Consider the following 27,929-nt stretch of genomic DNA (forward strand, 5'->3'; position numbering starts at 1 on the left):
ATGCCCAGGGTCGCACACCACGTGGCTTCCCCCGCAGACCGTCTCTGCGGTTCACGGGCGCCTTCTGTCCCGCAAGCTCCCGCAGCCCCGCACCCTGCCTCGCTGACCGCTCTCCACCTTCCATGGCTGCCACCCGATCCCGGGCTTCAGCTCTGTCCCCAGCCTCCTGGGGACTCAGATTCCCTGACCCTGATCAACCCAGAAATTCAGCCAGATACCACCCTGTGGGTGGCCACCAGCATCTAACAAACGGATGTCTGGGCCCTAAGACACAGCCAGGGGGTGCGGAGACGCAGGGCACACTTTTGTGATGATGCTGGGGCTGAGGCCGGGTGGGCAGGAGATCTCCCCCGGCCTCTCCAGTCACAGGACAGTCTCGTCTCCTCTCTGGGCAAAACTCTAAAGGGTTGGTGCCAACCTTGCGCCAACAGTGTGAGAACTTCACAGTGTGAGATCGCCAAGGAGGTTCGTTAACGTTATCTCCCCCAGCCAAAGGAGGCCAGGCGGGCCCGGAGAAGCCATTGCTCCGAGGAGGCGGCCTCTGCGCATGTGCGGGCCGCGGCGCCTACGCACTGCACGGCGCTTACCTTCGGCGGATGGCCCCACTTTCTTCGCGGGCGGGAAGGGCGGCGGCTACTGAGCGGGCTGCCTGGACGACCGTTGTCTGAGGCGAGGGAAACTGAGGGCTGAAGTTGTGTGTTGGGTTGGCAGGAGGGTCTAGAAGGGAAAGACGAGGCATTGACCGCAGATACCAAACTGCCCCATCCGTGGGCGGGTCGGGAGAGGCCTTTGGAAGAGCGTCTCCGCTCTGACTGGAGCCTCCTCTCTCACGCCCCTGCCAGGAGCCAAAACGGGCCGCCGTTTGAGGCCGCGGCGTTTGTGGGGGGCGTGCGTGCGCGCTCTCATGCTCAGTCTGCAAACTTCTGCACACCAGGGCCACCAACCCTCTTACTAAGGCCGCTTAGGTCCATTCAGAAGCCAGGGTTGGGGGCCTCTGCCCTCAAGATGAGTGGGATTTGGGGGTCCCTGCTCATCTTGGAGTCCCTGCCCTCAGGATCAGTGTCCCTGTGGGGAGAATGTTACACTTGAAAACATTTTTGTTGGCCGGGGCGGTGGCTCACACCTGTAATCGTAGCACTTGGGAGGCCAAGGTAGGCAGATCATGAGATCAGGAGTTCGAGACCAGCCTGGCCAACATGGTGAAACCCCATCTCTACTAAAATACAAAAATTAGCTGGGCATGGTGGCGTGCGCCTGTAATCCCAGCTACTCGGGAGGCTGAGGCAGGAGAATCACTTGAACCTGGGAGGCAGAAGTTGCAGTGAGCCGACATCACGCCATTGCACTCCAGCCTTGGTGACAGAGGGAGACTCCATCTCAAAAAGAAAAAAGAAAATTTTTGCTGCTGCTTATTGTTTGTTTGATACTAAAAAACATCTTAGCCTTTGTAAGTCCCTCTAAATATAGGATGTGAGTTGTGCTGGTAGAGAAAGTGGCGGAATCTCTTTCCTGGCTCCTAGGATAGCACAAAAATATTTTCTAAAAGGTCTGTTTTGGCCCAGCTTCAAGCCCAAGATGTTGGAACAAAGCAGAGGCAGCACCTGACCTTGTGTTTCCCAAGTTTTCTTTTTACACACGATAGTTGAAAATGCATACCTCGGCCTGACTCGCATGTTGCTTTGTTGTGTATGTGTCTGTCTGTCCCATTGGGTCATGAATTTGGAACAGAAGTTACCTGGTTTGGGTTTGTATCTTGCCTCTTCATGCGATGGGAAGTGTTTGTTGAATTAGATTGGGGTTGAAATGTATTAGGGGCTAAACATGCAAAATTATAAGAGAACTTGTATTGTAAAAGAAGAAAACTAAGGAAAAACTTGTTTGACTTGTTGAAGTTGTGGAAATGGACTCACAACTTATCATTACAATTATTCTGGATATGAAGGAGGAGCTAGTCTTTTTTTTTTTTTTTTTTTTTGAGCCAGAGTCTGGCTCTTACCGCCCAGGGTGGGATCTTGGCCCACTGCAACCTCTGTCCCGTCTCCCAGATTCAAGCAATTCTCCTGCCTCGGCCTCCTGAATGGCTGGGACTGCAGGTGCCCACCACCATGCCTGGCTGATTTTTGTATATGTTTTTAAATTTAAAAAAAAATTGTATTTTTAGTAGAGATGGAGTTTGACCATGTTGCTCAGGCTGGTTGTGAGCTCCTGACCTTAGATGATCTGCCTGCCTCAGCCTCCCAAAGTACTGGGATTATAGGTGCCCACCACCTCGCCTGGCTAATTTTGTGTTTTTAGTAGAGACGGGGTTTCACATGTTGGCCAGGCTGGTCTTGAAGTCCTGATCTCAGGAGGACTTAGTCTTTGGTATTATATAATCCAGGCAGTTCAAACTGATGCCAAGGCAGAAAACCTGCACAGTGTCCTAAAGTGGGGCATGGAGTATGTTCCCAGTGGCTAAATACTGTGTTTCCTTCCTGGTCTTGGAAGCATATATATTTGCCAATGCTGTTGTCCATTTTCCTCTTTGTAGTTCTGGTTCAGAATTCTCTTTGTGGGTGTTGGATTCTAAAATAAATTACATATACTGTGTGAAAAAATCTGCATATGTTTCAGAAGCAAGGTTACAGCTGCTCTAGTCATAACTTAATTTGAACAGGGTTGGAGAAGTGGATTATGTTGTAAACTCCTGAAAGCAAGGGACTCCCTAAAGTATTTACATGGTCAGGTTTGAAAGTGGTTTAAAACCCTAATTTTAGTAATTACTGGGCTGAGGATTTGGTTTTGTGGTGAGACAAAATGAGTTATAAATTTCTTTGCAGGTTTAGTGGGACCATGTCATAAATTTGGAATGCTGAAGGGAAAATTATAGATTTTAATACTGAAGGAAATAAAGCAAAATCTAAAGAAAATTCAGCTCGAAGTACAGCAGGTATTGAACAACTTTTATTTTACAATTTTCTGTATATCATGTAAAGCTTGTATAGTTTATAGGTGTAACGTTTTGGAAATAACTTTAAAATAGATTGAACAGTTAGTCTACCCTCTTTACTTTTGAGGCCCAAGAAAGTAAAATAACTTACTCAAGACAAAACATTTAGTGGTAGATATGGGAGTAAAATCAAACTTCTTGGATTTATTTTGGTGTTTTTCCTACAAATTCGATGTGCTTGAGTTATTCTATGCTTTTAAACTGGAAACAAAGAAATAGATCTGTTTTTGTTTGTATTTGTGACTGACTTGCCAAAATTGTTTTCAGAAGCACTTCTGTCTTATAGCTTCTCCTATCACTTTTGCTTTCCCAGTTCATTAGTGTAAAGACAGAGGGCAAGGATGATGAGAACCAGGGGAATGATGATGCATAACGAAGATAATAGTAACTGTTATTTATGGTGGATTAACTGTATTCAAGACATTAATTATATATATTTATTTATTCCTTACACCAATCCCCTGAGATAGGTTATTATAATCATTTCTGTTCTTCAGATGAGAAAAACAAGGCTGAAAGAGGTTGAATAAGTAATCTGTGATGTAGCAGAATCAGCATTTGAACCTAGGAATCCAGCTCCTAGTCCATGCTCTAATCATTATGCTGTCAGTATATGTCATAATGACACAAAGAGTTTAGGGAAATTGCCCAAGGTCATACTCTGAAGTTGTAATTCAAACCTACTTTGAAGTCGTAATTCAGAACCAGGCAGTCTGATGCCAGAGCCCATCTTTCTCTCAGCCTTCAATCAGAGAGTTTTCAGAGAGTCTGTATTTGCCTGTAATACAATTGATGATGACCAGTTAGAGAATGGTACAGTGGCAAGAGATCTGAACTGATATTTAAGAATCTTGGGTCCTATCTAGATTCTTCTACTGACTTGCTTTATAGCAATGCACAAGCATTTTGAACTTCTTTCCCCTTCAAGTTCCCTAAGTTTTAAAATTTATATTTTGTGACTTTTAGCCTGACTTGAGGTCCTAGATCTGCTATCTGGAGGAATTGGTAGTAGTATTTATTCTTATTTGGACCAGATATTATTACTTTCTCTAAGGAATTCTCAAAATGATCCACAAAGAAATATAATTACAGACATCTGGGGTACTTGTTAAAATTGCAGAGTTTTGAGTTCCAGGCTAACTATTGAAATAAAATCTGTGAGAGTGGAGTCTAGGAATTTGCATATTAATCATTCCAGATGAATCTTCATCCAATGAAGCTTTGAGAACCAAGGCCCAAAAGGATATGGCACTGTTGTTCAAAGCATGGTTCAGAGCTTGGTTCTTCCTCACCTCCATTGTACTCCAGAGGTCCCCTGCAGTGAATATGGTAATAGGCAAGCACAGGACATGGATAAGGATTTGGAAAGGTTGGGGGATGAGGGAGGAGATGGGAATTAATTCCGTATGTGAGGAATTAAAACAGTGTTAGGGTAGAATAAGAAAAGGTTTTTGAAGAGACAAATGAGGCTATTCAGGATCTTAAAAAGAATAAAAATCCAAAGATAGAGAAATGTAAAAGTATATTAGCATATAGAAGTAGGCAAATTTAGAATGTATATTATATGCTAGTTATTTTGCAACTAGATCTGCTTATGTGTCTATTATATACTAATTTATTGGTACATTCAATTTAGGCTGTTTGCCTGTTCCATTGTTCAATCAGAAAAAGAGGAACCAACAGCCATTAACTTCCAATCCACTTAAAGATGATCCACGTATCAGTACTCCTGACAATTTTGATTTTCCTCCTCTACCTGCAGGTAAGAAAATTAATAAGGTAAAAATTTTCACAAAATACCAACTAGGATTATATAAAATTGTATTTTCTATTTTATTATAATGAAAACAGAGAGTTTATTTTTCCTTCTTTCCATTATCCAAATATGGAAATTACATGGCTCTTTCTGAACATTCCAGGTCAGGAGTTTGAGTTTCCTTATCTACAATGGTGGCTTAGCATTTAAATGGAGTATCTTAGATTTGGAACCTTTGTTCTAATAAAGTAATAACATATATTGTAAAAAATATTTTTTCATTCTCAAAATACATGTGGATAATATAGCTTACACATTTGGTGGTAAAGAATGGAAACACATGAACTGTCTCAAGAGTGGGGATAAGTGTACATGGGAACACAGGAGAAATGGAAAAAAAATAGATAGATTTTAGGAAGTGCAAACGCCTGGAAATACCTGGTAACTGGCCATCATCTTTTTCTCTTCTTAGGGCATTTTGCCTCATTCATTTGTTGGTTGTTTACTCCGTGGTCTCAGTGTATCCTCCCCGCTCCCCAAATTCATGCATTGAAACTTAACTGCTGGTGTGATAGCATTAAGATGTGGGGCCTTTAGGAGGTACTTAAGGCTCTGCCCTCTTGAATAAGATTAGTGACTTTATAAAAGGTGTGAGGGAGCCGTGTGATCCTTTTGTCATGTGAGGACACAGTAAAAGGCCTTGACTTCCCAGCATCCAAAACTGAGAAATAAATGTATCATATTTATAAATTACCCATTCTAAAGTATTTTTTGTTGTAGTAGTTCAAATGGACTAAGACACACCTTTGTCCAGTGGGCTTCTTTATAGCTTCAACTGGCACATGAACTAAGTTGCCCTTGCTGGGAGTTTACATAACCTTTTAGTTCTAGTTTTCAGAGGTCATTGGTAGGCTGTCCTCTGTATCTCATGATGTGTGTCCTTCTGAAGTGCTTCAGGCTCTGACCAGCGTTACTATTTGTCAGAAATAGTAATTTTCCTGTATTGGACAAGAGAGAGGACTACATCAGTGTTTTATTTTTGTTTTCTTAAAAAATTTTTGTTTTGATCCATTAGTTGGGCTGGGATATAATTGATCTTTAAAAAGAAGAAATAGAAGAGAATAAAGTAGAGTAGGATAGAAAACACAGCCATGCATTGCATAACAATGTTTTGGTCAGTGATGGACTCCCTGTGTGATGGTGGTGCCGTAACAATTATAATGGAGCTGATATTTCTATCTCCTAGTGACATAGTAGCTGTGATGATGTCATAGCACACTTTATTATGTTTTTTATAAATTAGTATAGCCTAAATATATGGTGTGTTTAGTCTACAGTCGTGTATAGTAATGTCCTAGGCCTTCATATTCACTCACCCCTTAATCACTAACTCACCCAAAGCAACTTTAAGTCCTGCAAGCTTCATTTATGGTAAGTGCCCTCTTGAGTGTATTGGTTTTTATCTTTTGTATTATATTTTTACTGTATCTTTTCTATGTTTAGATATGTGTAGATACACAAATACTATTATATTACAGTTGCCTGTATTGAGTGAAGTAACATGTTGCACAGGTTTGCAGCCTAGGAGCAATAGGCTATAACTACACCCTAGGTGTGTAGCAAGCTATACTCTCCAGGTTTTCATAAGCATGCTCTCTGATGATTGCACAACAACAAAATCACCTAACAATGCATTTCTTAGAATGTATCCCTGTCATTAAGTGACACATGACTGTCAGTGTATCACACATATTAAGGATAAGATTTGATGGTGAAGTTTTATATTCTTTTTCCTCCTTTCTCTATCTCTCTGTCTCTGTTTCACATACACACCATGTGTATATATGTTCTGAGTTATGATGTATTTCTTTCTGTTGGTGGGATTTAAAAAGTTCAAGAAACATTGGATTAAATGAAATTCATGTTACAAAGTTTCAGTTACTATACTAGAACTGATTGTAGAAAAGATACAGATTAAATTATTTTTGCTTAAAATATAATAGATAAGAAAGACATCTATAAAAATTAATAAGGCAGGCTGTGACAAATTTTCCAACAAAGTACTGTTGAAGAAGTTTGTATATGCAAGTTCTTTTCTCCTTCAAGTTTTTAAACCCCCCAAATTAAATAAGTATGAAGTTATTATTTTGAAAAATACAACCTATCTTACTTTTATCTATGTTACTTATATCTTTTGAGATTGGGCCTGGGAAGCTATGAATCCAGTGTTGGCTCCTGTAATAAAAACAATGGACACTGGGTATGTAGAAAAATATAAACCAATGGATGTGTGTCTGTTACTGACTGATGTTATTCTTCTATGTATATCTTAGTTTCTCAATTTGAAAGCAAACCATTAATATTTAACAAGACATATTTCCTTGAAAGGCAAATACCACCTTCAGTTTCTCATCCTCTGAGAAGTCAGGATTCTGTCTTTAACTCTGTTCAATCAAAATCTGAAAGAAGCCAGAGTGGTTGGAGGTGAGTCTACTTAAAATTTCTTTGTTCTTCTGTTCCTTCTCATTTTCCTGTCTTTCTCATCATCTTTTCTTTTTCCTTTACTTCTTCATTTCTTAAATAGAATGACATTTAATTTCTATAAATAGTAACTATATCAGTATTAATCATGTTTTATAAAAGAACTTAAGAACATGCATGGAAAACTATAAAAATATGTAAATTTGACAGTGATTATGCTTCAAAAGATTCTTAATGTGATAATGAAATTTCTGGCAATCTTTATTGCCATGAATTTATGATTTTGCTTATGGGTTATTAATGGTTTAATTGACAATACATAGGAATCATATCTTAGTATTGGTTATATGTAGGAATCGAGAACCAGTGAGAGTGCTCATTCTTATCCTGTAAGACAGTCAGCTTCGAGGTAAACAGAATGGAAGAAGAAAGAAAAATGGAGGCTGAGATGCATATGCATCTGCAACAGTAGGGGCTCAAGGAGTGAATAAGATGGTCAAAAGATGATGAGGGTTCTTGCCATATGGACCAAAGTTTAATGTTTAAATAGCATGAAAAAAATTGATAGAAAAAAATATGGATTTTTTTGGTTGGACTTTAATAGCCTTGGATAAATGGCAATATTGAAGGAAATAACTTTGGAAACAAAGTGCTGGGAAAACACCACCAAATACATATGTCAGTCATTGTTAAGTGCTTTGATATATTATTTCAGTAATCCTTGCAACAACCATATGAAGTTAATACTATTCTTATTTTTATTAGATAAAGATGCTGTATTTTTTTAAAGAAGGAACTTCTTATATAGTTGTTAATAAATACATTGAAATAATATCTTTATTTCATGCCTGTAATCCCAGCACTTTGGGAGGCTGAGGTGGGTGGATTACAAGGTTAAGAGATCGAGACCATCCTGGCCAACATGGTGAAACCCTGTCTCTACTAAAAATACAAAAATTAGTTGGGCATGGTGGCACACACCTGTAGTCCTAACTACTCGGGAGGCTGAGGCAGGAGAATCACTTGAACTGGGGAGGCGGAGGTTGCAGTGAGCCAAGATAGTGCCACCGCACTCCAGCCAGGTTGACAGAGCGAGATTCTGTCTCAAAAAAAAAAAAAAAAGAGTTTTGATTTTATTATTCATGCTACTTTCCCCAGGACCAGTCCATTAGTTTCTTCACAATAAGGCATTAAAACTGGACCTGTTCAGTGGTTTGGGATGGTTCTTAGACATTGTTCCAACTTCAGGTGCTAGAAGAAAATCCATTTTCACAAGCTCTAGACAGAAAACTAGGTAAAAGATTTTAATCTGGACAGGTAGCCAGTATTGGATATTACAATTTGAATTAATACATGATCTGTCAGACTGTTGGAATACAACAGAAAATCCGGGAAGAGAGAACATTTAAAAATCCATACAGGCGGTTGGTAATCTATTGAAGATCTTTTGAACCAGTTAAAGATTTAATCCTCAGGTTTAGAGAGCAGGCTAGCATCACCAGATTTAGCAAATAAAAATAGAGGATTCCCAGTTAAATTTGAATTTCAGGTAATCATTAATTTTTTAGTATGTGTTATAGCCAATATTTGGTACATTATTATGTTATAGCCAATATTTGGGACATTCTTATATCAAAAATATGTTGCTTATTTGACATTCAAATTTAACTGGGCATCCTGTATTTTTTTCTAGCAGCCTAGTCTAGACTCCCTTGGGACATGGAATTTTCAAGAACAAAGTACACTCCAATGTTAGACACATTGTCAATATAGATTTCATTCACAGAATTAGGATATAGGCAATTAGTAAGATTAGTAAAGATGGGTAGATTAGTAAAATCGTAAATTAGTAAAATTGTATCCAAAGCTCCTACAATTGGCTTTAGACTCTGAGGAGAAATTGAGCTTGCACTTACTTAGTAGTTAAGAAATCTCAGTTGAGCACTTGAGGTGATATGAGAACTTTTAAAATTTAAAAATTTTTAATCTTTTTTTTTTTTTTGAGACTGGATCTTGCCCTGTTGCCCAGGCTGCCATGCAGTGGCATGATGGCAACCTTGAACTCCTGGGCTTAAGCAATCCTCCCACCTCAGCCTCCTGAATAGCTGGGACTGACTATAGGTGTGCACCACCATGCCTGGATAATTTTTAAATTTTTAGTAGACATGAGATCTCGCTATGTTCCCCAGGTTGGTCTTGGACTCCTGGGCTCAAGTGATTCCCTCACCTCAGCCTCCCAAAGTGCTGGGATTACAGGCATAAGCTATTGTGCTCAGTGAGATGAAGGCTTTAGAAGCTGAGAACTGAACACAAACTGGTAAACAGGATCAGGTAAATGCATACATTTTAAAGGAATATTGGGGTATAGTTTTTTTTCTAAAGTAACTTACTATTTTCATTATAGAAATAATAGAATAATTCTAGAAAAAACGGTAAAAAGAAAATTATTCATAGTTGCACTGATCCAGAGTTAACCATTTATTTATTTTTCAACAGAAAAAAAGCCATTTCACCTTTTTTGAGTCTTACATCTTTATCCATGGGAAAAAAGTTGAACTAGATGACAGCTAAGTTTCCTTCAGTGCTTAGTATATATTGTGGATAAAACATACAGTTTTGATGTATTTATGTAAGTTTGTGCTGTCTTGTCTATTACCACCAAGAAAACCATTGATTAAGGATTTTACAAATACACAAATATATTTAACATGTTTGTATGTGGTGGAATACTTAGAATGCCTATTGCGCTGATTCACCCAGTATTGTTTTCTTATTGCACAGCGTATCTTTCAGCCATTATTGTTACACAGATCTATTGTAAAAGTTTAATAATCTAAAATGGTATATAACTTGTCAGTAATTCATAAAAGGAGGTGGCAGACCCCCAATACCCATATAACTAAATTTTTAATCTTTTAAATCTCCTTCAACTTGCTCAAGATGGCCAAAGATATGAGAAATATGTTTCTGGACTCTTATTTGCCTCTAGAACACTCTCTTGACACTCTCATCCTTGTTATAGTTCTGATTGCAGTTGAATATTTATTGTACTTCTATTATGTTAAAAATTTTTAATTAGGGCTGAGTACAGTGGCTCACACTTGTAATCCAAGCACTTTGGGAGACTGAGGTGGGCAGATGGCTTGAGATTGAGAGTTTGAGACCAGCCTGGCCAACCAGCCTGGTGAAACCCTGTCTCTATGAAAACATACAAAAATTAGCCGGGTGTGGTGGTGCGTGCCTGTAATCCCAGCTACTCGGAAGGCTGAGGCAGGAGAATCACTGGAACTTGGGAGGTGGAGTTTACAGTGAGCTGAAATCCTGCCACTGCTCTCTAGACTGGGAGACAGAGTGAGACCCTGTTTCAAAAAAAGTTTTTTTTTTTTTTAAATTAAAACTATATGTATTTAAGTTGTACAACCTGATATTTTAATATGCATAAACATAGTGACCTGATTATTTCAGTCAAGCCAGTTAACATATCCATCCCTTCACATAATTACCATTTTTTTCTTGTAGTGTGAACACTTAAGATCTACTCTCTAAGCGAATTTCATCTGTATAGCACAGTATTATTAACTGTAGTCCTCATGGTATACATTAGATCTCTAGATTGTATTCATCCTATATAACTTTGTACCCTTTGACTGACATCATCTTATTTCTCTCACCTCTTCCCCTCTGGAAACCATTATTCTCCTGTCTACTTCTATGAGTCTGATTTGTAAAGATCTCACATATAAGTAGGCACATACAGTATTTTTATTTTTGTGTCTGACTTATTTCACTTAGCATACATCCTCTAGGTTCATCCATGTTGTCACAAATGGCAGGATTTTATTCCTTTTAATGTCTAAATAGTATTGTTATTTCTTCATGACATACTTTTTAGTCCATTTATCTGTCACTTAGATTGTTTATATATCTTGGATTTTTTTTTTTTTTTGAGGTGAAGTTTCGCTCTTTTTGCCCAAGCAATGGCGACAAGACAATGTAAGTGCGATGATGTGATCTCGGCTCACCGCAACCTCCACCTCCCGGGTTCAAGTGATTCTCCTATCTCAGCCTCCTGAGTAGCTGGGATTATAGGCATGCACCACTATGCCCAACTAATTTTGTATTTTTAGTATAGATAGGGTTTCACCATGTCAGCCAGGCTGGTCTCGAACTCCTGACCTCAGGTGATCCACCTGCCTTGGCCTCCCAGAGTGCTGGGACAACAGGCATAAGTCACTGCGCCTGGCTCTCTTGGCTCTTGTGAATAATACTGCAATGAATCTGAAAATGCAGATATCTCTTTGAGATACTAATTTCATTTCCTTTGGATATATATCCAAAAGTGGGATTGTTAGATTATATAGTAGTTCTGTTTTTAATTTTTTTGAATAACTTCCATACTGTTTTTCATAATGGCTGTACCAAGTTACATTCCCATCAAGAGTGTACAAGGATTGCCTTTCTCCACACCCTTGCTAACGCTTGTTATCTTTTCAATTTTTGATGAGAGCTATCCTGACAAGTGTGAATTGATACTATGTCATTGTAGTTTTGATTCACATTTTCCTGATTAGTGTTGTTGAGCACATTTTTATATACCTTTCGGCCATCTGTGTGTCTTCTTTAGAAAAGTGTCTATTTAGGTTCTTTGCCCATTTTAAAATTGTGTTACTTGTTTTTGTTACTGAGTTCTGTGAATGCCTTAAATATTTTGGATATTAACTCCTTATCAGATATGTGGTTTGCCAGAATTTTCTCCAATGCTGTAGACTGGCTTTTCACTCTATCGATTATTTTCTTTACTGTACAGAAGCTTTTTAGTTTGATGGAGGTCTCACATGTTGATATTTGCTTTTGTTGACTGTGTTTTTGGTGTCATATTTTAAAAAGTCATTAGCAAGACCCATGTTAAGGAGTTTGTTCGCTATGTTTTTTCCTAAGTGTTTTATGGTTTCACTTTCTGCATTTAAGTCTTTAATCCATGTTGAGTTGAATTTTGTATATGGTGTAAGATAAGGGTCCACTTCCATTCTTCTGCTTGTAGATACCCAGTTTTTCCAACACCATTTGTGGCAGAGACTATCTTTTTTCCATTATGTGTTCTTCTCGCTTTTGTTGAAAATCAATTACATGTAACTGTGTGGGTTTATTTCTGGGCTCTCTACTCTGTTCTGTTAGTCTATGTGGCTATTTTAATACCAGTACCATACTGTGGCAATTACTGTAGGTTTCAGGTATAATTTGAAATAAGGAAGTGTGATGGCTGCAGCTTTGTTCTTCTTTCTCAAGATTGTTTTGGCTATTCAAAGTATTTTGTGGTTTAATATTTTAGGATTTTTTTTCTATTTCTGTGAAAAATATCATTGAAAGTTTGATAGAGATTGCATTGAATCTGTAGATCATTTTGGGTAGCTTGGATATTTAACAATATTAATTCTTCAAATCCATGACACAGGATTTTTCATTTATTTTCTCTTCTGTGTCTTTTTTTAAAATCAGTGTTTTATACTTCTTAGTGTATAGCTCTTTCTTCATGTTGGCTATTTATTCCTAAGTATTTTATTCTTTTTGATGTTATTGTGGTGGGATCATTCTCTTGGTTTTCTTTTGGGATATCTGTTATTGATGTAAAGAAATGCTCCTGATGTTTGTATGTTAATTTTGTATCCTGCAACTTTACTAAATTTGTTTTTTAGTTCTAACAGCTTTTTAATGGAGTTTTTAGGGTTTTCTACATACAGGATCATGCCATCTGCAAACAGAGACATTTACTTCATCCTTTCCAATTTGCACTCCTTTTATTTCCTTTTCTTGGCTAATTGATTGGCTAGGACTTTCAAGAAAAGTTGAGAATTCCTTACCTGAAATGTTTGGAATCAGAAATGTTTCCAATTTTTTTGGAGTTTGGAATATTTGCAGAATACCTACCAGTTGAGTATCCTAAATCTGAAAATTCAAAATCTGAAATGCCTCAATGAGCATTTCTATAGAGCCTCATGTTGTTGCTCAAAAGCTTTCAAATTTTGGAGAATTTCAAATTTTGGAGTTTCATATTTAGAATGCCCAGCCAGTAATAGAAGTGGTGAGAGTGGCATCCTTGCCTTGTACTATATCTTCAAGAAAAAACTTCCAGTTTTTCCCCATTGTGATGTTAGCTGTGGGAATTTTGAAAATGACCTCTAGTGTGTTGGAGTATGTTCCTTCTGTGCTTACTGTTTTGAGAGTAAACTAAATGGATGTTGAACTTTGTCAGATGCCTTTTCTGCATCTATTTTTATTCTGCTACTGTGGTGTATAACATTATTAATTTGCGATATTAAACCACTCTGCATCCTAGAAATAAATCTCAGTCAATCATGGTGTGTAATTTTTTTAAAATAGATTTCAACTTTTGCTTTAAATATAGGGAACACATGTGCAGATTTGTTACATGGGAGTTTTTTTTTTTTTTTTTTTTGAGATGCAGTTTTGCTCTTGTTACCCAGGCTGGAGTGCATTGGCGTGATCTCAGCTCACTGCAATCTCTGCCTCCTGGGTTCAGGCAGTTCTCCTGCTTCAGCCTCCTGAGTAGCTGGGATTACAGGCACGCACCACCGTGCCCAGTAATTTTTTGTATTTTTAGTAGAGATGGGGTTTCACCATGTTGACCAGAATGGTCTCGATCTCTTGACCTCATGATCCACCCACCTCGGCCTCCCAAAGTGCTGGGATTACAGGCTTGAGCCATCGCTCATGGCTTATGGGAGTATTGTTAATGCTGAGGTTTAAAGTATGGAACCTGTCACCTCACCTATGTAGTGAGCAGAGTACTCATTAGGTAGTTTTTTTGATGTGCTGTTGGATTTTCCTTGCTAGTATTTTATTGAGGGTTTTTGCATCTATGTTTTTTAGTGATATTGGTCTGTAGTTTTCTAGCAGTGTCTTTGTTTGATTTTGATATCATAGTGATGCTAGCCTCATAAAATGAATTTAGAAGTACTCCCTCTTATTTTATGGAAGAATTAAGAAAGATTGGTATTAATTTATCTTTGAATGTTTGATAGAATCCACTGTGAAGTCATCTGGTCCTGGGCTTCTCTTTGTTGAGAGGTTTTTGATTACTTCTGTAATCTTCTTCTTATTGGTCTGTTTAGGCTTTCTACATCTTCTTGATTCAATCTTGGTAGTTTGCATGTTTCTAGGTATTTATCCGTTTCTTCTCTGTTACCTAATTTGTTGTCATATAATGTTCATAATAGCCCCTTATGATCTTTTTTACTTCTGAGAAATCCATTTTATCTTTCCTCTTTAATTTATTTAAAGCTTCTCTTTTCTTCTTCTTAGTCTATGTAAGGGGTTGTTGACTTTATCTTTTCAAAAAATAAGCTCTTAGTTTTGTCTTTTTTTTTTTGAGGCAGAGAGTCTCACTCTGTTGGAGGCTATAGTGCAGTGGTGCGATCTCGGCTCACTGCAACCTCCTCCTCCCAGGTTCAAGTGATTCCCCTGCCTCAGCCTCCCAAGTAGGTGGGATTACAGGCACCCACCATAATGCCTGGCTAATTTTTGTATTTTTTATTGGAGATGAGGTTGCACCATGTTTGCCAGGCTGGTCTCCAACTCCTGACCTCAGGTGATCCACCTGCCTCGGCCTCCCAAATGCTGGGATTGCAGCATGAGCCATCGTGCCCAGCCTAGTTTTACTGTTTTTTTTTTTTTCTATTCTCTATTTTATTTCTACTCTAGTCTTCTTATTTCCTTTATCTGCTTATTTTGGGTTTAGTTTGTTACTCTTTTTCTAATTCCTTTAGGTGTGAAAAGTAGGATGTTTATTTGAGATCTTTTTATTTCTACTTTGGCATTTATTTCTATAAACTTCCCTTAGCACTGCTTTTGCTTTCCCATAAGTTTTGGTATGTTGTGTTTTGTTTCTGTCTCAAGACAATGTAAAAATTTTCTCTTTTAATTCCCTCTTTGATCAATGGTTGTTCAAGGGTGTGTTGTTATATTTGTGAATTTTTCCATTTTCTCGCTGTTTTTCATTTCTAGTTTTATACCATTATGGTCAGAAAAGATACTTGGTATGATTTTGATCTTCTTAAATTTGTTAAGTCTGATTTTGTGACCTAACATGGGAGTTATCCTGGAGAAACTTCCATCTGTGCTTGAGAAGAATGTGTAGTCTTCTGCTGTTGGGTGGCAAATTCTATGTATGTCTTTTGGGTCCATTTGATCCATAGTGTTATTCAAGGTCACTGTTTACTGATTTTTCTGTCTGGATGATTTATCTATTATTAAAAGTAGAGTATTGAGCTTTGTTTCTATTATTACATTGCTGTCAGTTTTTTTGAGGGGGTTGTCAATATTTGCTTTATATACTTAGGAGCTTCGATATTGGATGTGTATATATTTATAATTTTTAGACCTTCCTATTGAATTTACCCATTTTCATTATATAATAACCTTCTTTGTCTTTAGAGACAACTTTTAACTTAAAGTCTATTTTGTCTGACATAAACTCAGCCACCTCTGTTTACTTGGTTGCCGTTTGCATGGAATATCTTTTTCCATCCCTTTTTTTTTTTTTTTTTTTGAGATGGAGTTTCGCTCTTGTTACCCAGGCTGGAGTGCAGTGGCGCGATCTCGGCTCACCGCAACCTCCGCCTCCTGAGTTCAGGCAATTCTCCTGCCTCAGCCTCCTGAGTAGCTGGGATTACAGGCGCGCGCCACCATGCCCAGCTAAATTTTTTGTATTTTTAGTAGAGACAGGGTTTCACCATGTTGACCAAGATGGTCTTGATCTCTTGACCTCGTGATCCATCCACCTCGGCCTCCCAAAGTGCTGGGATTACAGGCTTGAGCCACCGCGCCCGGCCCTCCATCCCTTTATTCTAAGCTTTTATGTGTCTTGTGAATCTAAACTGAGTTGATTGTAGACAGCATACAGTTGGATCTCTAATCCAGTCAAATCCTCTTTATGTAGGCTTATCTCATTATATTGCACTTTATTGCACTTCACAGATTTGCATTTTTACAAGTTGAAGGTTTGTGGTAACCCTGCATCGAGCAAGATGCTATTTTTCCAACAGCATGTGCTCACTTCATGATTCTATGTCACGTTTTGGTATTTCTTGCAATATTTCAAACTTTTTCATTATTATTATATCTGTTATGATCTGTGATCAGTGATCTTTGATATTACTACTAATGTGCTGTTACCAATAGAGAGTTGTAAAGCTGAAATAAATTTTTCTAGACCATGAATAATAAACGTAATTTTTATAACTGTGAGACAGAGGAAAGATGAAACTGTTTCTCTTCTCTTTATTGAAAATAAAATTACAAAATTGTTGGGTGTGGTGGTACATGTCTGTAGTGCCAGCTGTTCCAGAGGTTGAGCCAGGAGAATCACTTATGCCCATGAGTTTGAGACTGACATGGGCAACATAATGAGATCATGAATCCAAAAAATATTATAAAATTGTCATATGAAGAAGTGATTAATGTAGGAAAACTTCCTATAAAGGGGTATCAGGCAGTTAATTTAATAATAATTCTAATAATATTTTTTTCTAAGTATTGTGATGTTTGTGGTGTTTATAACTTAAATTGTTATAATTTTGCTTTCTTATTATTATATACTAACTTTGTACCCAATTAACAGTGTTTCCTAAATTATACAAGCTTCAGGCCTCATAAAATTTGAATTTGTTCCTGCTCAGTAGTATACCTGGACCTCTCTTGGATTATTTACCTAAATAAAGGGTGGGTTGTATTGGTCGCCCTCTTGTGATATTTGTATTTCCAGGAAAATTATTGAGAATTAAGAATTTGTGGGCTGGAAATGGTGGCTTATACCTGTAGTCCCAGCACTTTGGGAGGCCAAGGAGGTGGATCAGTTGAGCCCAGGAGTTTGAGACCAGCTTGGGCAATATGGTGAAACGCTGTCTCTATGAAAAAATAACAAAAATTAGCTGGGCATAGTGGCACTCACCTGTTCCAGCTACTCAGGAGGCTGAGGCGAGAGGATCACTTGAGCCTGGGAGATTGAAGCTAGAGTGAGCTGTGTTCTCGCCATTACACTCCAGCCCGGGTGACAGAGCGAGACCCTGTCTCTGAGAGAAAACAAACAGAAAAAGAATTTGTGACTTGGACTAGTTTTATTTCCTGTGGAACTCCTAACTAACCTGCTCAGAAATTATGCTTTTGATTTTGGCCTCATTTGCATCTAACATAATGTTCTGGTCAGCTGATACAACACACTTAATGTTGCTGGCAAATCCTGCACTTAATTCATTATAGGGCTTTTAAGCTACATAGTAAAAGCACAAAATTTCTAATCAAGTATTAATAGCTATCCATCCTGCCTGTATGTATTCTCCTTGTGATTTAAAATCATTGATAAGCCACAGTTTAACTTCTTAAAATTTTACTTTGTAGAAAATTTTAAAATTTTGAATATATAAAGAAGTATGCAAATGTCCTCAAAATCTTACTCTGAGTTGGGAGATCTTGTATTTCCCGGGCTCTAGACTTGTGAGTAGTTTGCTGTATGACTTTGGGCAAGTTAATTCCTCATTAAGGATCAGTGTTCTCATCTAGAAAGAGAGATAATATATTGTAGGGTTGTTGTGATGTATTTGGAATTTCTAAGTAGTTAGTAGTTATAAAGTGCTTTCTAAATAATAAATTGCCATATAAGTTAATTTTTTTTTTGTAATTAAGAAAGCTTATAGAAACAAATCCTCTTTTTTTCCCCACTATTACAGCTACAAAGATGGCAACAAAACTACCAACTTGAAAACTTGGAATGAAAATGATTTTAGGCCTCAGTGTAAACAAACAAACTTAGTGGCAAATGACGGAAAAAATTCCTGTCCAATGAGTTTGGGAGCTCAGCAACAAAAACAGTTAAGAATGCCTGAACCTTCTAACTTATCTCGCAACAAAGAAACTGAGCTACCTAGACCAACACATTCATCAAAAATATCTGGTTCCACAATGAGAGGGCTAGACAAAAACAGTGCATTACAGACATTTAAGCCCAATTTTCAACAAAATCAATATAAGAAACAACTGTTGGATGATTTTCCAGGAGAAAACACTCTGAAGATAAATGTTTAAATACCAATTAGGCCGGGCGCGATGGCTCAAGCCTGTAATCCCAGCACTTTGGGAGGCCGAGGCGGGTGGATCATGAGGTCAAGAGATCGAGACCATCTTGGTCAACATGGTGAGAACCCGTCTCTACTAAAAATACAAAAAAAAAAATATTAGCTGGGCATGGTGGTGCGTGCCTGTAATCCCAGCTACTCAGGAGGCTGAGGCAGGAGAATTGCCTGAACCCAGGAGGCGGAGGTTGCGGTGAGCCGAGATTTGCACCATTGCACTCCAGCCTGGGTCACAAGAGTGAAACTCTGTCTCAAAAATAAATAAATAAATAAATAAATAAACATCAATTAATGACCTATTCACATTTTTTAAAATGTGAGGTAAATATTTAGAAATTTACAGGGATAAGAGCATCTGAAATCAGTTCCATGACATACATTACTTGATTAGCATAAATATTTAGTTCCATTGAAATGGGTGAATGTTAGTTTCCAGAATATTTTTTTAGAGGATATGAGCGGCTGCTCCTCTTCCTTTCAGACTTTAGAGTTTTCTACTGGATTTTTGACTTTCACTTTATACTCATTTTAAAGATAATGATAGTTTATCTACTGTTGATAAAGTTACCCAGGCTCTTCATATGTCATTCTAAGTATTTTTCAACAGAGGTGAGCAAACATTTTCTTTAAAGGGCCAGTTAGTAAGTATTTTTTGGCTTTATGGTTTATACTGTCTCTGTTGCAGCTACTCAATTCTACTCAACTCTGCCACTGTAGCTTGTAAGCATCCATAAACAATATGTAAATGAATGTGCGTGGCTGTCCTCCAGCAAACATTTACACTAACAGACGGCAGGTTAGATTTGCACTGCAGTCCATAGTTCTTTTTATGATCAACGTATTATGACCTTTGCTTTATGATCTTGTCCTATTCTACCTTTGTAGCCTCATATTTCATATTTTACTAATTGTCCAATGCTCCAGCCACTTTGGACTTACCACAATTCTCTAAACATAGCATACATTCTGTGCTTTGGTTTATATTATTCCCTAAAGCTGTATGTCAACTGTACTTCCTCTCTACGCTCAGTGCTCTAAATATTCTTTGTAAATTTTATTTATATATTATTTGTGCTGGTTATTCCTCATCTCTGCTCCCTGACCTCTTGGCCCACTTGATTCTTCACCTGCCCTTCTCCATTCTGGAAGGCTGAATTGTCCTACAAAGTACATCATCCTGAGATTCTTTACTTCTGGCTTTTGCTAGAGGTCATCCAGTAGGAGTCACTGGTATGACATCAAAGGGTGGGAGGAAAGATTGAGTTTTCTCACTTTCTCCAGTCTTAAATATTCTATCACCAGCAGTGGCTGTGTCAGTGCATAATGCAGCCTTTTCATGAGTATAGCTTTCCTGGGCTTGATACTTTTATTTTCTCCTCTTGTCCTTTCAGCCTAAGATTGCTAAGAGCTTCTTACTGTTGTTAGTTTTTGTTCTGCCTGTATGTCTGAAAAAGCGTAAGCCATTGGGGTAAAATCTATTTTTGCGTGTTTTGTTTTCTGTTGGAAAAAAGACAAATAAAGCAGGTTTCACAGTGGTTCTCAACTTTGTTTCCTTGCACTCAAGAATTGTATGACATAATCACCATAGTAACAGGGGTTTACTGTGGCCATAATCTTCAACAGGAGGCATGTTAGGATCTTGGTTAAGAGGGGGAAAAGGGAGGAAACTACTTGTATTTTGAAGAAAAGTTTCATTATGTATTCTTCACAACCCTCACCCTCACAAAGGAGAGTGTCCCCCTACCTTTGAAAATTGGTATCTTAACACACTTTATTCTTAGTTGATCTTAAAAAATGCTAAGAACTTTGCATTCTCAGGGCCTTTGTACTTGCTGTTCCCTCTGTCCTCATTCAACAACCCACTTAAAATAATAACCCCCATCTCTCTCTCTCTCTCTCCCTTTACCTTGTGTTTTTTTCTTAAAAAAGTACATTTCCTGACATTCTGTTATATGTTATTTATTTTATAAATTCTCCACTAGACTATAAAATCTTTGAGAGTGGATACCTTGTTTGTTTTGTCCATGAATGCTTCCTTAATAGCTATGTTTGTCAGGTAGGAGGTGCCCAATAAACACTTCTGAAACAAGTAAATGAATGAATGAATGTGTCTGGCTCCTTCCCTAGAGTGTGAGTGCATTAGAGAAAGGAATGGCTTTACACAGGATCTGGCATATGATGCTTTAAAATATTTGGTGAATGAATGAGTGAACAAGTGCCCATATAAATAATTCTCCTCTTGATTAGTTGTCTCCAAGTGCACCCTGGTTTCTCCTCCTCCAATAGAGTAATGATGGCATTAATTTAGGGAGGTAACTAAAATTTTCAGTAGTTCTTTTTACACATTTGTCCATTATAAGGACTTAGAATTTTTACATAGAAGATAAATGAGTATGATGAAAAAAAGAAATATTTTTCTAATGCTGTTTTTTATTTTTTCAAAAGGAAACCTCATTGTATCAGGTTCAGTTTAAGGAAAAAGACAATTCTTTAAGAATTATTTCTGCAGTTATTGAAAGCATGAAGTATTGGCATGAACATGTTCAGAAAACTGTACTTCTTTTTGAAGTATTAGGTAAGTAAAATACTTCAAAAATACTTCAGTAATACTATTTGAACAACAAGTTTTAATGTCTGATTAGTCCTTTTTCTTTCAAATAAAACAGTCTGATTTTTGCTACTCCCTAAAGTATATTCAAAGAACTGAAGTTTAATAATAGTCCCTGTGGTAGGTATAATTATAATTACCAAAATTTGTGAATGCTACCTTTTATGGCATAAGGGACTTTGCAGATGTAATTAAGTTAGAGATCTTGAAATGGGAAGATTATCTTGTATTACTTGGGTGGGTTCAGTGTAATCACAAGGGTCCTTTATACAAGAAAGCATCAAGGTCAGTCAGAGAGATTGAATGATGCTACCTTGCTGGCTTTGAAGATGGTGGAAGGGGCCATGAGCCAAAGAATGCAGGCATCTTCTAGAAGCTGGAAAAATTAAGGGAACAGATGCTACTCTAGAGCATCCAAAAGGAACACAGCTTTGATGACTCATTATAGACTTCCGACCTCCATAACCATTAAAATAATGCTTTTGTGTTGTTTTAAGCCAGCCACTAAGTTTGTGGTAATTTGTTACAGCAGCAGCAGGAAAGATACAGCCTCCTTCTCCTTATATTTATATATAAATATAAATATAAATATAAATATAAATATAAATATAAATATAAATGTGGATATATAAGGAGTAGTGGTCAGTTAGCTGCAGTTGCCCTCTAAAGGCAGCTGATGACCATCCCTAGCCCACTCAAATCACTGTACTAAGTCACTGAGTCAACGTCTGCCCGACAGACCTCAGCAAGCAGTGATCAGTGTCTCAGATTTCCATCAGTGCATTCATTTCACATGTGTAACTTTCACCTAAAAATGATTCCAGTTTCTCTCGTTACCATTAAGGAAAAAGCTTTATTATGTGAAGTGACATTGGATTCAATAGAGACTCAGACTCTGAGTAAACACACTGTATTAGTTTTCAGTTGCTGCTTAACAAATTAATGGAAACATAGCAGCTAACAACCACACCCGCTTCTTAACTCAAGTTTTGTAGATCAGAAGTCCATGTGGGCCGACTGTGTTCTATACTCAGGATATCACAGTGCCAAAATCAAGGTGTTGGCCAGGCTGGTTTTGTTCAGTTTTCACTTTTGGCTTTTTGGAGTTTTCCATGCCTCTGGCCTCTGGAACTCCCATATACTTCAGGGATTCTTCATCAAGTCCTACTCATTTTGCCTGAAGCATATTTCTGAGCTGGTTGGTGTGGCTGTTACTACTCTACATTGAAGCTTGTCTTAGCTCTTATTTTGTTCAGTTCTTACGGGTAGCTATATAACTGCGATAGCAGATGGTATTCTGTTTCATGTCTGTTTTCTGTCAGAACTAATATACTGTCGGAGGTAGAACGTCTATTTCATATATTTTAAACCCTGTTGGACTTCCCACTAAATTGGTTTTTTTTATGTGAAGAATGCCTTTGGCTTTCAACTCATTTTCAGAATAGAAATATTAGAAATAACCTGAGCCTATTAAAAGGATGTGCTAATTCCATTCATTTCCCCAAGTTCTCTTTGGTGAATTGTTCAGGTTCCTCCAGAATAATCCTTTTAAAAATATCACAATACCCAATATAGACAGCAGTAGACATTCTTACCAGGAAATGAAGGGGTTCCATGCTTTTATACCTGTTGATTAGCTTTCATAGTGCTTTAATAATCCTGAGTTCTAGGCTAGACTCTAAACTTACCTAAGGTAGATACTTCCTTTTTGTTAGACTTTAATGTCTAGCACACTGCACAGTATATAGGAAGTCCTTTTCATTTGCAAGTCCCCCCACCCCCCCCAAAAAAAACAACTTTAGTGGTTTTTAAACAATAATAGAGAATTATTCATGAAACTGAAAAGCAGCTGGGTTTTTGACTTTAGGCAAAGCTTGATCTAGCTGCTCAAGAGATGGTGCAGTGATTTATCTCCATCTTTCTGGCCAGTCATAGTGTTGGCTTCATCTTAAGGCTCCACACTATAGTCTCTCCAGAAGCTTCTGACGCTCCCCTTATGGTAGCAAGTTGATTATTAAATTTCTGTAGACTATGCATTCTTATGCCACACTATCAGATTCTTAGGTTTTTCTTCTGGTTGCTATTTCCTAGAGACTTACAAATGAGTCTTTGCATATAATCATTTCTGAATGTAACACACCCAGTACAGAAACCCTGAACTGTGTAGTTGAGTAATAAAATATGCTGATTGGATTAAGTCACTCACAGTTCACTCCTGGATCTGAGGATGGGGACAAATCCTATCCAAATCATGTGGCTAAAAATGGAATTTTTCTAAAGGATAACTGGGTCTTTTTTAGAAGAAATGGAGGACAGCCTCAAAATAACTCAGTAGATGGTTATTAAATAGATGAATAATGCTGTCATTTGATAATAGTTTCTTGAGATAAACATGAATTACAATTTGCATTTTATAGGTGAAGAAACAGATTTGAAAGTGGTTAAACAATTTACTCAAGGAGGAGGGAATAGGGAGATGTAGGTCAAAGGGTACAAACTTGCAGTTATGTAGGATGAATAAGCCTAGAGACTTAATGCGCAGAGGAGTCTATAGTTAATATTACTGTACTGTATATTAAAAGTTTGCTAAGAGAGTATTTTCAGGTGCTCTTACCACACACAAAAAGCATAACTATGGACAGTGGTGGGTATGTTAATTTGCTTGCTGTAGGACTGATTTTATATATATACATATATGAATATATATGAAAATATGTTGTATACCTTAAATGTGTATAATGAAAATAAATTAAAAACTCAGTTTGCTCAAAGTCACAAAATATTAGTAAGTTGAAGGACCTGGGACTTCAACACCTGACTCCTGATTCTAATTCAATGTTTCTTTTTTCATTACATTATGATGCTTATTTGTTATACCTGTGCATTTTATTATTATAATCTTGTAGACTGTTCTGGGGATTTAACCACTCTATACTGCACATTTTAAGGAAAAAGTTTCAGATGGCTGTTTATTATCAATTGTATGAGCTTGGCATATGATCTGTTCCTAAGTTGGAGAGAGTCAGAAATTTTGTTTTCCTTCATATAAAACTGCCTGAGAAATATCTTCCCTTCTTAAAATGTCTTCTTTATTATTACTGTATACAAACTATAAATGATATGAATAGTTATTTAAACATCAACTTTGTTAAATTTTATTTGCAATTTACCAACATTTATTTTTCCCCCATTTCAATATTGCTTAGCTGTTCTTGATTCGGCTGTTACACCTGGCCTATATTATTCAAAGACTTTTCTTCTGAGGGATGGGAAAAATACTCTGCCTTGTGTATTTTATGAAATTGTGAGTATTTTTAAAGTAGTCTTCGCAAAGCCTATGTCAACAAAATATAAAAGTGCAGGCTACAATTCAGTTGAAATAAAAATTCTGTTAACAATTTAGTACTTTCAACAGTTTGGTGTTAGTTCTGATATGAAAGTTGTTTATTTGTATAATATGAAGAGCCTTCTATGTGCCAGGTACTGTGCTGGATATGAGGGATATAAAGTGGGGTATAAATTGTAAATGGCTCCCAAAAAGTTTGTAATCCCAGGTAGAATGGTACAGAAATGTTACACGGTGGTATGGTGAATGGCGTGGTGGAACTAGGTATGTGCAGGGTGCTGAAGAAGTAGGTAGAAAAGGTGTGACAGATCAGGGAAAGATTTTTAAAGAAGGTGGTAACTTATCCTAGATCTTTAAGGACTAGTAAGAATCAACTCAGCCAAATGTGTTGGGGAGGGAAAGAAGGATGTAGTCTAACGTGAGGAAGCAGCATATGCAAAGACATGAAGCCAAGAGAGAGTTTCACTTGCTTAGGGAACTGAAAGTAGTTGGGTTGCTGACAGAAGTCTGGAAATTGCAAAGGAGGCTGCACACCTATATACATTGAGGCTGTATAGAACTACATACTTTGTAAAAGTTTAACCTTAGTTCTGAAATTGTCCTCAATTCTGAAATCAGACTTGGATTCTAGCATTTACTCCAGCATTTACTAGTTTTATGACCTTAAGTAACCTGCTTAAATTATTTGAATTTCAGATTTGAAAAAAAAATTATAAAATGGGGAAACAAATTCCTATTTTAAAAGGTTGTTATGGAGATTAAATGATGAAACATGAATATACAGTGCATGACACATAGCAGGTGATCAAGGAATAATTGTCATGTCAATTCCTATAATATTTTGAATGAGTATTATTTTTATCTAGTCTGATTTAAAAAAACTTTGCTATTGAAGTATAACATTTACAGAAAAGAATAAAAATCATAACTTTACAGTTCTAGGAAGTATCACAAAGTGAATGCTACCCGGGTTAAGAAATAGAATATTGCCATCACCCCCAAACCCCTTTGTGCCTCTTCCTATTTACTACCTCTTGTCTTCTACCTACAAGTCACCACTAGCCTGGCTTTTAATGTCATCAATTCTGTTTTTGAACTTTATAGAAATAATATCATACAGTACATCTTTTAAAATATTTGATTTTTTTTACTTGACAAAGTTTGTAAAATTCATCCATGTTGTGTGTAGCTGCAGTTCACTCATTTATATTGCTAAGTATAATATTGTGTTGCATGAATATACCACAGCTTTCTATATCACTGTTGGTGGGGATTTGGGTTTCTGGATTTTTGCTGTTACATGTAATGTTCTATGGACATTCTTATCTATGTCTTTTATGCATTTGCATGCATTTTTGTTTGATATATACCGAGACGTAAAATTGCTGGGTCATAGATCATGTGTATATTCAAATATGGTAGTTATTGCCAAATAATTTTTCAGAGGATTTTGTCAATTTAAATACTCACAGGCAATGTAAGAGAGTTGTGGTTCCTCTGTATTCTTACCAACACTTAGTATTGTCAGTCTTTTTTATTATAATCATTCTGGTGAGTAAGTTGAGTGTTATTTCTTTATAATTCTCTGGGGAGTAATGAGAATTATTACCTTTTCATGTGCTATTTAGATATCTTCTTTTGTAAAGTCTGTTTGGGCATCTTGCTGTTTTTTCTATTGAGTTATTTGTCTTTTTCTTACTGATTCTAGAAATTTTTTTTAACTATTCTGGGAATAAGTTTTCTGTCCATAATGTGCATTGCAAATATTTTCTCATACACGTGGTTCACTTTTTCACATTTAATGATGGCTTTTGACAAACAGAAGTTTTTCATTTTAATCTTTTCCCTTATAATTAGTGCTTTTTGTGACTATTTAATGAAAGCAATTCAAAAGGCTTTAATTTTGTTCATAATTGAGAGGATTTGGAGATTGCTAATCTTTTTCTGATTCACTTGTCTCTAAAGACATAGCACTATTGAGTACCAATGGTAAGCCTTGGGTCAAAGTTGGCGTGGTTACTAGAATCTCTTTTTTTGGGGGCCTCAGACTTGTTTCCCATGTATACAAGTCTGAAAGCTCTGCTCAGTTTCTTAGAATCTCAACTGGCTTTCTGTAATCTGCAGATATCTCAGGGAGAAAGCACCCCCCAAATCAGGTTTCATCTGAGACTCCCATACTCTTCTAGATGGGGAGTGGGTCTCTGTAATTCCTCACTGTTTTGATATCTCTCTGATGTTTATGAGGACTTTTTTTTGAAATGGAGTCTTGTTCTGTTGCCAGGCTGGAGTGCAGTGGCACAATCTTGCCTCACTGCAGCCTTTGCCTCCTGGGTTCAAGTGATTCTCTTGCCTCAGCCTCCAGAGTAGCTGGGATTACAGGTGGGCACCACTACACCTAGCTAATTTTTATATTTTTAGTAGAGATGGGGTTTCACCAGGTTGGCCAGGATGGTCTTGATCTCCTGACCTCATGATCCACCCATCTTGGCCTTCCAAAGTGCTGGAATTGTAAGTGTAAGCCACCATGCCTGGCCACAAGGAGATTTCTTTTTTGAGACATAGTCTTGTTCTGTTGCCAGGCTGGAGTGCAGTGGCACAATCTTGGCTCACTGCAACCTCCACCTCCTGGGTTCAAGAGATTCTTCCACCTCAGCCTCCCGAGTAGCAGGGACCAGAGGTGTGTGCCACCATGCCCAGCTAATTTTTGTGTTTTTAGTAGAGATGGGGTTTCACCATGTTGGCCAGGATGGTCTTGATCTCTTGACATTATGATCCACTCACCTCGGCCTCCCAAAGTCCTGGGAGTACAGGAATCCGCCACTATGCCCAGCTGGGAGATTTTTAACAAAACATTTCATCCAGTTATTCTAATTGCTGTTATCTGATGAGCTGTTTGGAATCACCTAGTCTGCTGCCTACTGAAAGTGGAACTCGGAGAATCTGACATAAGAGTTGGTAATTCATGTGTTGTTACCCTGGGAATTATTCAGTCTCTGAAGAAGCAACAACTTGCTAGCATGTAAAAGCCCTACCAAGTGAGGGTCTCTCCTCTGCTACAGGGCACCAATATGCAAATAACTGTCATAGTCTTGTCAACATTGGGGCCCTGACTCACATGAAAGAATTATAGCATTTTGAGGTGATACATGTTTAGTTGATTGTATCAATATTTTAAAAAATTGAAATTCAAAGGAAGAAATTAATTTTTTATATTTATTTTTTGAAAAACAGGATCGTGAACTTCCAAGACTGATTAGAGGCCGAGTTCATAGATGTGTTGGCAAATATGACCAGAAAAAGAACATTTTCAAATGTGTTTCAGTCGGACTGGCATCTGTTTCTGAACAAAAAACTTTACAGGCATTTGTCAAAATTGCAGATGTTGAGATGCAGTATTATGTTAATGTAACAAATGAATCTTAAGTAGGGATAAAGGAAGTTTAAATAGCATAAATTATAGCAGTTTTCTGTTATTGCTTAATTTACCATCTCTGTAGTTTTATAGCTACTGTTTTCCTGTATTTCATTTGTTGCATTAAAGTATTTGAATCCTTTTAAATGTGGAGTTTTTGAAGCATAATTTTAATGTTTTTATTAAAATGATA

The 27,929-nt window shown here is 37.3% G+C and overlaps 1 protein-coding gene across 1 annotated transcript; it reads left to right on the forward strand.

The window, feature by feature from the left end:
• On the forward strand, positions 1–27,803 carry LOC144580053 (spermatogenesis-associated protein 22-like). The gene is made up of 11 exons (XM_078355016.1): positions 1–228; positions 490–669; positions 712–1,009; positions 2,858–2,929; positions 4,626–4,751; positions 6,945–7,005; positions 7,134–7,229; positions 17,969–18,317; positions 20,816–20,945; positions 24,185–24,282; positions 27,556–27,803. The coding sequence occupies exons 1-11, from the start codon at positions 1–3 to the stop codon at positions 27,745–27,747; spliced, it is 1,830 nt and encodes a 609-aa protein (XP_078211142.1). The 3' UTR covers positions 27,748–27,803.
• Positions 27,804–27,929: the final 126 nt, after the last annotated feature.

The sequence above is a fragment of the Callithrix jacchus genome, chromosome 17 (assembly GCF_049354715.1).
Source record: "Callithrix jacchus isolate 240 chromosome 17, calJac240_pri, whole genome shotgun sequence".
NCBI lineage: Eukaryota > Metazoa > Chordata > Mammalia > Primates > Cebidae > Callithrix > Callithrix jacchus.